Source organism: Rattus norvegicus, chromosome 5, assembly GCF_036323735.1.
Source record: "Rattus norvegicus strain BN/NHsdMcwi chromosome 5, GRCr8, whole genome shotgun sequence".
NCBI lineage: Eukaryota > Metazoa > Chordata > Mammalia > Rodentia > Muridae > Rattus > Rattus norvegicus.
This window is the reverse complement of record NC_086023.1, coordinates 121,096,480-121,110,358: the sequence shown is the minus strand read 5'-3', so window position 1 is coordinate 121,110,358 and position 13,879 is coordinate 121,096,480. Positions and strand designations below refer to the sequence as shown.

General features: G+C 46.1%; 1 protein-coding gene and 1 pseudogene across 1 annotated transcript; both read left to right on the top strand.

Annotated features, from left to right (window-relative positions):
• The first annotated feature begins 3,819 nt into the window (after positions 1 to 3,819).
• On the top strand, positions 3,820 to 9,080 carry LOC134479017 (uncharacterized). Its single transcript, XM_063261315.1, has 3 exons — positions 3,820 to 3,917; positions 4,551 to 4,703; positions 6,657 to 9,080. The coding sequence occupies exon 3, from the start codon at positions 7,301 to 7,303 to the stop codon at positions 9,074 to 9,076; it is 1,776 nt and encodes a 591-aa protein (XP_063117385.1). The 5' UTR covers positions 3,820 to 3,917; positions 4,551 to 4,703; positions 6,657 to 7,300; the 3' UTR covers positions 9,077 to 9,080.
• Positions 9,081 to 12,158: 3,078 nt separating this feature from the next.
• Rpl9-ps16 (ribosomal protein L9, pseudogene 16) lies at positions 12,159 to 12,730 on the top strand (annotated as a pseudogene).
• The last annotated feature ends 1,149 nt before the right edge of the window (positions 12,731 to 13,879 follow it).

Sequence of the window (13,879 nt, the reverse complement as noted above, 5' to 3'; positions counted from 1 at the left end):
CTACTACCATCAGAATCCTAGATCCTCATGACAGCTCATCACAAAGGAGCAGGCACCTTTCCCCACAAACACGGCTTTGTCATTGGTCGCTGCATGCCTGGGCAACAGTCTTGGCAAAACGTAAATCAAAGGAAGAAGTGGTGATAAAGACAGGTTCTCACCTGCAGAGTTATTTTTGAAAAGTTAAGTCGCAGATCACAATTTATCAAGGAGCACAGTGTGGCCAGGTGGTTAAGGTGATGGATTGCCCAGTCAGTCTCTGCAGTACTCATAATATCTACATACTCAGCATGCAAATCTAGGATTCTAGAGCACTATAAAAAAATCAATCCACCCACGGAAATGCATGCACATAATTTAAAAATAATGAAACTCCTTTAAGAGCTGTACAGGTTGGAGCTGGCACGATAGTTTACCAGGTCAGTGTTTGCTGTGCAAGCTTGAGTTCATATCATAGAAGCTACATTAAAATACTGGGCATGGCAGCACTCACTAGTAACCCCAGCGCTTTATGGAGTGGAAACAGGAGGATCACTGTGACCTGTTGGCAGCCAGTCCTATATGAGAAATCCTGTCTCTGAGGATAGTGCCAGGAGATAAAGCAAGACACCTGACATCTTCTTCTGGCCTCCATACATGCTCACATACACATATGTACTTATAGTCCACATACACATGTACACACGTGCACTGAGTTATGAAGAATTTCATTGACCATAGATAACTTTAGGGATGGATGGCAGTGAGGGGACTCACTAGACACACATCTCTATTCTGGCACATGCGTGTGGACTCACGGTTTTGAGACAGGGTGTCACCATGTAATTCTAGCTGAATGGTAACTTGTTATGTAGACAAAGTTGGTCCCAAACCCATGAGATCCACCTGCCTCTCCCTCCAGAGTGCTGGAATTAAAAACATTTTTGATCGATTGATAGATGAATTAACTCCGTGTGTGTGTGTGTGTGTGTGTGTGTGCCTCTGTGTGTGTATAAGGGTGTGTGTGTGTGTGCCTGTGTGTGTATGTGTGTGTATGTGTGTGTGCCTGTGTGTGTATGTGTGTGTATGTGTGTGTGCCTGTGTGTGTGTATGTGTGTGTGCCTGTGTGTGTGTGCCTGTGTGTGTGTGCCTGTGTGTGTGCCTGTGTGTGTGCCTGTGTGTGTGTGTATGTGTGTGTGCCCCTGTGTGTGTGCCTCTGTGTGTGTGTGTGTGTGTGTGTGTGTGTGTGTGTGTACCACTGCATGCACCTGAAGTTCAGAGAACAACTTGTAAGAGTCATTTTTCTTCTACCATGAGAGTCCCCAGGACCAATCTCAGGAAATCAGGCTTACCTGTAAGTGTCTTTATCCACTCAAACATCTTACAAGCAAATCACTCATAAACATTAAAACAAATCTTTAAAATAGAAACCTCATCTTTTTTGTTTAACTTTTGCTTTCTGCTTTGAGAGGAGACCTGTCATACTCTGTAAACTTGGCTGTCTTGGTAGACCAGACTGTCTATACCAATTTGGGCTTTGTCTACTCTAACTCATGACCGCTTTTATAGCTTATCTTTCAAAGGATATTCTTATTTTTAATCTCCAGGAGACAAATGCTCATAGCCAGTTGTGGTGGCACATGCTTCTAATCCCAGCCTTGGGAGGTGGGAACAGGAGCTAGAGTAAGCTTGAGGCTAAACTGGGCTATGGGAGACTGACTCAAAAAAAAAAAAGGCTAAATAAGAAGCTAGAGAAATGGCATGGTGGTTGAGCACACATCCTGCTTTTGCAGGAGGTCAGAGCAAACACACTGGGCAGTTTACAACTGCTGTAACTCCTATTCCAGAGGAACGGGATACCTCTGACCTCCAATGAACACTGGCAGCTGAATGCATACGCGCTTGTATGAAAATGTGTACACTCACACACAGATACAATAAAAATAATAAAAAAATTAAAAATCCAAACAAGTAAACAAACAAACAAGAAGAAGAAGAAAGGACGGCTACAGCTGTAGCAGGGTGGCTGGGCCACAGTGGTTACAAAGAATAAGGCAAATCACAGAGGCGAGGAGCAAAGAGTCCTATGTGCGCAGAGCACATGAGCACCCTATCCTGAGACATCTCCATCTAGAGTACGGCTAAGCACCATACCTGGAAATCAGTGCACAGCTGGAGATGTTGGCGGAGCACTCCAGTCTCTAAAGGGGATCCTAGTCTACTTATTGACATTCCAGATGTTTGGAGTGATAGGGCTGAACAATAGAGAGATGCTGACTGATATGACATGAGCGAAGAATTTTAATGCCCCTATGAACTATAACTTTTTGAGAGCTAATGTCAGGGGCTGGAGAGACAGTTCCGTGATTAAGATCTCGTCTTCTTGCAGAAGACCAGGGTTTAAGTCCTAGTGCCCACAGAGCTGCTCTCGGTTGTCTATAACTTTAGTTTTAACTTCCTCTTCTGACCTCTAAGAGCATGTAGTACACAGACATACATCTAAGCAAAACACATAAAAGAAATCTTAAAGAAATGGTTCAGGTCAGGCCAATGAAGTGACTCAGTGAGGTCGGGGAGTGAGATGGCTCAGCGGGTGCCAAGCCTGACAACCTGAGTTCAATCCTGAGGACCCACAATGGGAGGAGAGAACTGACTGCCAAAAGTTGGCTTCTCACTCCCACATACAAGTATGGCCTGTGTGTGTATGAGTGCAAATGCACACAAAATAACTAAAACGTAATGAAAAATCTGAAAGCTAATGGGGGGTTGGAGAGAGGGCTCAGAGGTTAAGGGCACAGAGAAACTGGCTTGGTTGCCAGCACCTACATGGCTGTGCATGACTGCTTATAACTGCGGTTTCAGGATCAGACATCCTCTTTTGACCACTATGGGTGCCAGATATATACACATATACATGCAGGCAAAATATTTTATATTTTACATTTAAAATAAAAGCAAATAGTTCTTTAAAAAAAAGAAGCCAATATAATTTTCAGACAACATAACTATATATGAAAGACATGACAAATATGAATAAAGGCCCAGCTGTTGCTAAGTGACAGAACTTGACTATCATGTACAAAGTACTGAATTTAATCCCAATAACCCCACTCATACACATGAAACTCCAAATTACCAAAACGAATGTATTAGAACTAATAAGTATGTTTAGCAAAGCTGCAAGATATCAAATTAATACATAAAACCCCCACCTCCTGAGTAGGTGTGAGTCCACGTACAAACCACTACTAGAACTGTTTGGCTGTTTTTAAAAACCTTAAACGCACACTTATCCCTGAACAATTCAATTTCTGGATACCTCGCTGAGATTCAGATATAAACTGTATGTCCACATAAAGGCTCGCATTAAAATACTTACAGCAGTTTCACTCACTGTGACCCACAAATGAGAAGGGATCTCCATCAGCTGTCACATTGATAAAATATTGTACAGCATGGAGAAGGATATCATCCCGATACAGCCTTGCAAGGGATGGGAAGAATCGGGGCCTAGCTGTGTGGCAGCTAAGGCACAAGCCACAAAGTCTGGGGGTCAGAGTTCAACCCCTGGGATCCACATGGTGGAAGGAGAGAGTTGACCCTGTGAGTTGTCCTCTGAACATGAAGACATGCACGCACACACGCACACACGTGCACATACACACACTAAATAACTAAATGTCAAAATAAAACGCAAAGACTCAGACACAAAAGAACTATGTACTTTATGAATCCATTTCTACAACAATTCTAGGGAGGCTGGGCTAACCCTGTAGAGACAGTCAGCTCAGAGGTTGCCTATGACTGGGGTGGGAGCAAAGACGGAAGCCGGAAAGCAAGTGGGAGTCTTTCTGCCGTTGAAATGTCGTAAAGCAGAACTGGAGTGGTGGCTGTATATTCAGATGGCTACTAACATTCAAGGTCACAGTTTAAAATGGGTCGGTTGTTATGGTCTCTAAGTTAAACCTCGGGCTGGGGGTGCGGCTCAGTGGTAGAGCCTATGCTTAGCCTGTGCAAGGCCCTGGGTTCCGTCTCCAACCAAGATGTCTGAAAGCAAAGCTGACAGCTCTTGTGTCTGTGGAGTGTCTGTCTCTGCCCACACCTTCTGCAAAAGCTCTCCTCTCACACTCTTGGCAAACCCCGGAGGAGAGCCAGAGTGGGTGGGCGTGCGAGAAGCTCTAACCGGGGTTGGGGATTTAGCTCAGTGGTATTGCGCTTGCCTAGCAAGCGCAAGGCCCTGGGTTCGGTCCCCAGCTCCAAAAAAAAGAAAAGAAAAAAAAAAAAAAGAAGCTCTAACCAGGGAGATCTTATAATCTCACCACAGAAAATATGGGCAGGAGTCCATTTAGAGAACGTACATAGTTCTTACAAAGTGGTGAAGTCCTTAAATATATTACCTAGGCATTCTTCGCCTTCTTTCTCTCCTCCTCTTCCTCTTCTTTCTTCCCTGCCTCTACCTTCCCCATGTCTTTCATTCCCTTCCTCTTCCCCTTATTTCTCTTCATCTCATATAGTCTAGGCTGGCCTCAAACTCACTATGGACTACTCTGTAGACTGTTGTCTTGATGCAGGTGAGGACTGGCTCAAGATAAGGCGAGGCCAGTGAAAGAGTAAGGTGGGGACAGAGTTTTTGTAAGGCAGGAGAGAGAAGAAAGAAAAGGAGAAGAACCAAGATGGAGGCAGAGAAGGACGACCTGGATCCATGTGGCCTTAAAAGTCCACAGGTAGCTATGAATATTTCATAAGGGATGGACTTTTATAGGACAATCTGTCTTATCTAGGTGGGCAGTTTATACCATTATCAATTGGTTGTGACTTTATTGTGTGGACGTTTTGTGGATTGAGAACATAAGACATAAATCCGACTGCGAAATTACAAGCTTATTGAGTTTTGATTTTAATGGGTCACCAGTAGTTGAGACTACAGCCACGGGAAGTGGATGCTGGGAATGTGAGCAGAGTCTGAAGTAAGAGAGCCGCAAAATAGGTGACCTCTGTAAGAAATGGGCGTGGCAGTGACCCACCTCGGGAACTAGATGGATGGAGAGATTGCTGTCAAGCTCAAAGAGTAGCCGTCAGCGGCAGCATGGGATGGAGATTGGGAGCTTAGTGGGTGAGACGCTTCGCTGACTGAGATGAAAATACCCTGAAGATGCCGTGTGGCCTACCAGTACCGGCAATAGTGCAGGATAGTAGAGATTCTTTATTAATATTTACCACAACAGTATCCGATGATGACCTGCCCCTATCTCCTGAGTGCTGGGGTTACAGGCCTGTACTACCACACTCAGTTTATGGTGTGCTGGGCATGGGACTCAGCCTTGTCATGGATTACTCCATCCCTTGAGCTACATTGCCGTTACATTCATCACCCTCTTCTCAGATATTCTGTGATCTTTACTATGGTACGTGGTGGCTATGAAGCAATGAACATTACTAAGACCTTATACTTTGGAACTTTTTTTTTAAAGATATATTTATTTGGATGTGCATCTGTGTTTTGCCTGTATGTATGTCTGTGTGAGGATGCCAGATCCTCTGGAACTGGAGTTGCAGACTGTTGTAAGCTGCCATGTGAATGCTGGGAATCAAACCCAGGTCCTCTGGATCAGTGCTCTTGACTGCTGGGCTGGCTCTCCAACCCTGGAGCGTCTATTCTTTTTTTTTTTTTTTTTTTTTGGTTCTTTTTTTCGGAGCTGGGGACCGAACCCAGGGCCTTGCGCTTCCTAGGCAAGCGCTCTACCACTGAGCTAAATCCCCAACCCCGAGCATCTATTCTTGAAGTATGAAGCCAATTAAAAATGAGTGGCTAAATGCTTGGGTAGATAAATCAACAGAGGAATGAATAGTTGAATCAGTGGATGGATTGATGGGTAGAGAAACATGTTGATAAGTGGGTGAATGAACACACAGATGGATGGATGGATGGAAGGATTAGATAGGTAAGACAAAGTACTAAGAAATTAAATTCTCTACAGTTAAAATAGTGACAGCACACACACACACACACACACACACACACACACACACACACACACAAGACATACATACTCCAGAGCTACATAAAGAAATTGTCTCAAAACAAAAAGAGAGTGAGTGCAATGAACAACTGAACCACAAGAGGGAGCCAAGCATGCGAAGACCAGAGGGAGGAGCTTTTTAGATTTTTTTTTTTTTTTTTTTTTTTTTTTTTTTTTGGTTCTTTTTTTTCGGAGCTGGGGACCGAACCCAGGGCCTTGCGCTTCCTAGGTAAGCGCTCTACCACTGAGCTAAATCCCCAGCCCCAGATTTTTTTTTAAACTGTCCTGAACCCTTGAAATCCTCCTCCATTCATTCCCTCTTTACAACACTTAGATTTTCAGGAACAATAAAATTCCCTCTACTGTTACAGTTGTGTCAAAATTATAAGCACATTTAAATCCAGTTCTCCATTTTACTATTCCTACACCTTTTGCAGTTGGTGATAGCTGGCAAACACACACATATAAACACATGCACACACACACACACACACACACACACACACACACACACACCAAAAGAAAACAGAAACACTGTAATCTCAGTGATTCACACACAGAAAGAGCTTGCCAATAATACACAGTAGGCTCACTTTTACTATGTACTGCTTCCCGGATAACACACTGTATTTCTCATGTCTCTTCACTTTCCTACAGGTACAACGAGCTTCACTTCTATCTTCTCCCCATCCACTCCTCGGCTGGTACCACACCACTTCCCTCGTGGAAAAACAAACACTAAGGAAAGACCTTCTGCGGAAGCCTGTCCTCCCAGTGCTCTGGAGGTTGAGGACCTCGCACAGACAGACAGACAGACAACTGAGACTCAGTTTTTCCATGTCTGGGCTCCATACCTATTCGCCCACTTCAGTCCCACCCCCAGAACACCAGAAATCTTAGTTTCCATCCACCCTAAAAACTCAGACCCCAAAACCAGCAAGCCCTGCCTCTCTGTCACCAAGGTTTCCTCTACCAGATGACTCCGTCAGTGTAATGACACTGCTGTCACTCCAGCCACTTAAACAGACAAGCATCACCTCTGGCGCTCCTCCCCACACATTACCATCTTATTTCCCTGTGACCATTCTAGCCAATCAGGTGCCTAAGTTACTTCTAATTTCTCTTCTGTTCTCTCTGGAGCTCTTCTCTCACTTGACCTTGTAATTTGGAGGTTGAATAAGGAGACCCGGGCTCAAAAAAAAAAATCCATTCAGTTGATCCTGTGACATCATTGGCTGAGACTGGCCGGTTAACCACCCCCTCCCCACACCAAAGCAAAACCTTCCAGTCAAGAAAAAACAATGAAGCAATTTGAAGCTAGGGAACCGGTATCAGAGGGACTGAATGAGAGCAACTCTACCTGTACAAGAATGAGTGAGTTCACCTCCATCCTCCATCCTCTATCCTCTATCCCTCCATCCTCCATCCTCCATCCTCCATCCTCTATCCTCCATCCGCATCCCTCCATCCTCCATCCGCATCCCTCCATCCTCCATCCTCCATCCTCCATCCGCATCCCTCCATCCTCCATCCTCCATCCTCCATCCTCCCTCCTCCATCCCCCATCCCTCCATCCTCCCTCCTCCATCCCCCATCCCTCCATCCTCCCTCCTCCATCCCCCATCCCTCCATCCTCCATCCTCCATCCTCCATTCTCCATCCTCCATTCTCCCTCCTCCATCCTCCATCCTCCATCCTCCCTCCTCCATCCTCCATCCTCCATCCTCCATCCTCCCTCCTCCATCCTCCATCCTCCATCCTCTATCCTCCATCCTCCATCCCTCCATCCTCCCTCCTCCATCCTCCACCCTCCCTCCTCCATCCTCCATCCTCCATCCCCCCTCCTCCCTCCTCCCTCCTCCATCCTCCATCCTCCATCCTCCCTCCTCCCTCCTCCATCCTCCATCCTCCCTCCTCCATCCCCCATCCCTCCATCCTCCCTCCTCCATCCTCCATCCTCCATCCTCCATCCTCCCTCCTCCTCCATCCTCCATCCTCCATCCGCATCCCTCCTCCATCCCCCATCCTCCATCCCCCATCCCTCCATCCTCCATCCCCCATCCCTCCATCCTCCCTCCTCCATCCTCCTCCCTCCTCCCTCCTCCATCCTCCATCCGCATCCCTCCATCCTCCATCCTCCATCCCTCCCTCCTCCCTCCTCCCTCCTCCATCCTCCCTCCTCCCTCCTCCATCCTCCCTCTTCCATCATCCATCCTCCCTCCTCCATCCCCCATCCCTCCATCCTCCATCCTCCCTCCTCCCTCCTCCATCCTCCATCCTCCATCCTCCATCCTCCCTCCTCCCTCCTCCATCCTCCATCCTCCATCCTCCATCCTCCCTCCTCCCTCCTCCATCCTCCCTCCTCCCTCCCTCCATCCTCCATCCTCCCTCCTCCATCCTCCATCCTCCCTCCTCCATCCTCCATCCTCCATCCTCCATCCGCATCCCTCCTCCATCTTCCACCCCTCCATCCCCCATCCTCCATCCTCCATCCTCCATCCTCCATCCTCCATCCCCCATCCTCCATCCCCCATCCTCCATCTTCCATCCTCCATCCTCCACCCCTCCATCCCCCATCCTCCATCCTCTATCCTCCATCCTCCATCCTCCATCCTCTATCCTCCATCCCCCATCCCTCCATCCTCTATCCTCTATCCTCCATCCTCCATCCTCCATCCTCCATCCCCCATCCCTCCATCCCCATCCCTCCATCCTCCATCCTCTATCCTCCATCCCCCATCCCTCCATCCTCCACCCCTCCCTCCCTCCACCATTTCCATTTTCGTCCTGAGTCTACCATCTCCAGCATATCTAAGCAGGCTTTGAGTATCAGACAGACCTGTTTATCCTTTAGGAAAAAAGGCCAGTGTGGTGCACAGGGATATTTCATTTTATGTGTTCTTAGCTCTGACATTAACAAAAGCACAAACAACTTCACCCTAATGAGGAATCCTTTAAAGAGTCAGAGAAAAAGGCATTGCCAAACAAAATCCATACCTTGTAAAATGAACGTCATTGCCTGTTTGTGGTCATTTAAATATATTTATAAAATTGTATTCATATCTACTTATCTGTGAATATGTGTTATATGGCACTATTAATTTGGGTGTGTGCACATGTATGTGTATGCCCTTGGAGGCCAGAGGTCAACACTGGGTATCTTCGTTGCTTACTGTTATATTTTTAGGTAATATTTTTTACTGAACCTGGAGCTCATTCAAACACACACACACACACACACACACACACACACACACACACACACACACACCCATGCTCGAGGTCACAAACTCACATTCATACCTATGTGTTTGTCATTTTACAAGGGTGCTTGGGATGTGAACTTAGTCTTCCTGTTTTTTGAGGCAAACCTCAGCCATCTCTACAGCCCTGCTTGTGGTCATTTTGTAGCCATTCTGTTTCATAAGTAGCCCAGCCTAGAATTACATTGACTGAACCTGGGGAGCCTTGAAAAGCCTGGTTATAGGTTTTGTTGCCTTCCATGGGGACTATGGTGACTCAGGAAAGTGAGTTGACAACAGCTCCACGCACAGGCAAAGCGCCTGCTATTAGAGAGAACAGATGAGGTAAATGTTAGATTGCTGTACCATTCAGGTCAATAGAGGAAATCTCACTGAACAGTACAGATATCAGTGTTTAGAAAAGCACAGGCCACAGCCTGTGAGTAGATTGTGATATTTTTTGATGGGTTGACCAATCCGTGCATGTTATATGCATGCTTTTGCACATGCATGTACACCTACGTGTGTACGTGTGGAGACCTGAGAAGGACACTGGGTTTCCTTTATCACTTTCTACCTTAGCTCCTTGAGAGTCTCTCCATGAACCTGCAGCTCTGCTTTTGTAAACTTCTGTTGCTTTGAAATCAACAAAACCACAAAAGCTATACACATGTCTTAGTCTGCTTTCTGTTGCTGTGGTAAGGATGGCCACTAAAAGCAACTTGGGAAGGAAAGAGCGTATTTGACTTATATGTCCTCAGTCACAGTCCACTGAGGGAAACCTAGAGGCAGGAGCTGATGCAGAGGCCATGGAAGAGTGCTGCTTGCTGGCTTGCTCCCCCTGGCTTGCTCGGTTTGTATTCTTGTATGCCCTGGGATGACCTATCCAGGGTTGGCACTGTGCACAGCAGGTTTGGCCCTCCTATACCAATCATTAATCTAGAAAATGCCCCATCGGGTTGCTTACAGCACAGTCTGGTGGAGGCATTTTCTCAATTGAGGTTCCTTCTTTTTAGATGACTCTAGCCTGGGTCAAGTTGGCAAACAAACACACACAAGTAAACAGGTGAGCGGGGCATCTGATACATAAGAAAGCACTTGAAACCCCAAACTCAAATGTTTACAAGACGCTAGAATGATGCTCTGCGGGACACCATGGAAACGAGATGGACCTGAACCATGTGATGGTTTTGCACTCTTTTGAGTAAGCATCAATGTTCATTTCTGTTGTTCTGTCCATTTCTGTCATGGTAAATGTCTGTTACCATGACGTTTGGCACCCATAATTCTCCAGCGTGACTTTACAGGTGCTGCCACACAAGAAGAGTAGCCACCATGCCATTCAAAATCGCCATGCACAGCCCATGTGGGACTGACATCCAGTCAGTTTGCTAGCAATCCAGTACCTACATCGTTTTCATTCATCATGCGAGTGCTTGATCATCAGAAGTAGGCACTGAGCAGGAAGCGAGGAGGATGGCTGGTAGCGGGGAGAAGGAAATAGGAGTCCCTGGACAGGCCACAGCTGAGCCATGGCTTGGCTGGCTACAGCAGATGGGAAGATGTCATTGTGCTTATGGGGCAGGACTCGTGACTGGTCCCCATCAAACGGGAATAGAGGGTCCCTCTGGGTTGGGACTAAGTTCCAGGGCAGAACCCTCATTGCAAGTCACAAGCCACTTGGTTCCATCTCTTCTCTCTACCAACTGTGCCCTTACCCCACTGCCTCCCCGAGTGAAGTTGGAATAAATACATAGACAGAGCCAGAGGGCTGGGGTAGCAAGGCATTGCTCCCTGTCCCGAGATCTCCAAGTTTCTAACTATAAAAAAAGGTGAAATAAATAAGAAATGTCAGCCAAGCCCAATGGATCTTGTCTCTAGTCCCATGAAGTGGGAAGAGAGAGTTCAAAGACAATCCTTGGGTACATAACAAATTCGAGACGCTTTCTAGAAAAGGCAGGAAGTATATGAGTGTGTGCCAGTGCTCAGTGGTCTAAACTCGGTACGGCTCTGGCAGAGGACGCAAGTTCAGTTCCCACATCTGGCTGCCAGACTCCGGCTCCAGAGGGTCTGACACCTCTGACCTCCATGGGCACTTGCACTCTCACACGCAGGTGTACACGTGTGCACACACACCCAAAATTTGAGGAAAAAAATCTTTAAAAGGGTGAGTATAATCAAAATATGTTGTATGAATGTTTGAAAATGTCACAATGAGACCCATCATTCATAATATGTAATAATAAAACAATTTTTAAAATAGAAACTATCAAAGAACATTGTACATACTCTTCGTAAGACACAGTTTGTGAGACTTCGATTTCAGTCGTGATGAGGTATTCCATGGATCAAAAATGTAAACAATTAAAGCCACTTGTGCAAGGATATTTCAATGACCGGGGCTGGGGGCGTACAGTGGTCACAGAGAGCAGGCTGGAGATGCGGCTCAGGAGTAGAACAGTCTCTACAGCGCTGAACATTCTGGGCTTGATTCCCCAGCATAAAGCCTTGGGGGCAAGGAATAAGGGAAGAGAGAGAGAGAGAGAGAGAGAGAGAGAGAGAGAGAGAGAGAGAGAGAGAGAACGAGAACAATCAGACACTTGGAAACTCCCATCTTCATTGTCCCTTGGCATTTGAAGAAGGGGCCATGCCAGCCCCTGTGGGGAGGAACGGTCACCATCAATGCCAGGAAGAGCCTGAAATCTGCCTATGAGTTAAATTGCCTCGCTAGTGCCGTACATTTTCCAAACCACCTTCCCAGATGAGATTCCATTCAAGCTTCTTGTCCATCGCAACAGAAAAAAAGGAGCAGCCCCCGTGGCAGGTTTCAATGGTGCCTTGTGCAAGCTTTAATGATGGGGGGGGGAATAAAACCAGAATTGCTTTTAAAAAAAGTGTTGCCCCATCTACCTCTAGAATGAAGACCATTCTAAGCAGTCAGACTATCGACATTCCAGAAAATTCGACATCACTCAGAAAGGGCGGGCAGTCATTGTGAAGGGCCCCAGGGGAACTCCAGAGAGGGACTTCCATCACATCAGTGTAGAGCTGAGTCTCCTTGAAAAGAAAAAGAGGCTCCCAGTTGACAAATGGGGTAACAGAAAGGAACTGACCACTGTCAGAACCCTCTACGGTCAAGTTCAGAACATGATCAAGGGAGTTACGCTGGGCTTCAGTTACAAGATGAGGTCTGTGGGTGCTCCCTCCCCCATCAACGTTGTTGTTCGGGAGAACGGGTCTTTGGTTGAAATCTGAAATTTCTTGGGTAAAAACTACATCCGCAGGGGTCAGATGAGGATAGGTGTTTCTTGTTCTGTCTCTCAAGCCCAGAAAGATGAATTAATTCTTGAAGGAAATGATGTTGAACTTCTTTCAAATTTAGCGACTCTGATTCAGCAAGCCACAACAGTTAAAAACAAAGGTATCAGAATGTTTTTGGATGGCACCTGTGTGTCTGAGAAGGGAACAGTGTGGCAGGATGATGGGTAAGACCTAAGGTATCCAGCTCCAGAAACAAGATCCTGGTTACAAGTCTTTTATTGGGGGACAATAAAAGACTTACATATTGAAATAATATTGTTGGGGCTGGGGATTTAGCTCAGTGGTAGAGCGCTTACCTAGGAAGCACAAGGCCCTGGGTTCGGTCCCCAGCTCCGAAAAAAAGAACCAAAAAAAAAAAAAAAGAAATAATATTGTTATTATTATTGGTGGTGGTGGTGGTGGTAGTAGTAGTAGTAGTAGTAGTAGTAGTAGTAGTAATTTTGTGTGTCAGTATTTTGTCAGCATGTGTGTCTGAACTCTATGCTCGTGTGGTGCCTACGGGAGCCAAAAGAGGAAGTCAGACGCCCTAAGGTCTGGAGTTATAGTTGTCACCATCTCTATAGCCCCAGGGTTGCCTTTTTGGAGCATCTTCATAGTAAGTTTGGGGAGTGTCAGGGTTCAGAGGACAAGAACTAAGAGACCAGAGCAGTCTTCAGTAGTCCAGCCTTGGGTGCTGAAAATATCTTATAGTTCATGATTCCGCCCAGCTTAGTTTGTGTTCTATTTGTGCAATAAAAATCACACCCAAAAGCAACTTGGTAAACTCTAGGGTATCTTTTACCTTACACTCTGTCGAAAAAGGGAAGCTAAGGCAGGAGCTGAAGCAGAGGCCGCGGAGGAGTGCTACTTTCTGACTTGTTCCTCCTGGATGGCTCACTTTGCTTTCTTGTACAGTCCAGGGTCACTTTCCCAGGATGGCACTGCTTACGGTGGTCTTGGCTCTCCAACATCAACTTTTAATATAGAAACTGCCCCATGGGTTTGCCAATCTGATAGGAGAGTTTTCTCAACTGAGGCTCCCTCTTCCCAGATGACCAAAGCTTGTGTCAAGTTGAAAACAACAAAGACACAAACAAAACAAAACAAAACAAAACAAAACAAAACAAAACAAAACACTAACAAAAAACTAGCACACTGCCCTAGATAATCGAGACCCCCTAACTTGATTTAGGATATAGAGATTAAACTACCTTCTCAAGGGTAATTTCTGTCTTGAGAAACAAAAGCTGTAGGGAGAGGAAACCCTGTAAATATAGTTTTTCTGGCTCGAAACTTGTGCCAGTCACACACTTCAGTTTTAGACTTGTTCACTTCTCA

What these genes read in the sequence shown, in the direction of transcription:
- LOC134479017 (XM_063261315.1), top strand. Translation starts at nt 7,301, where the DNA reads ATGAAGCAATTTGAAGCTAGGGAACCGGTATCAGAGGGACTGAATGAG.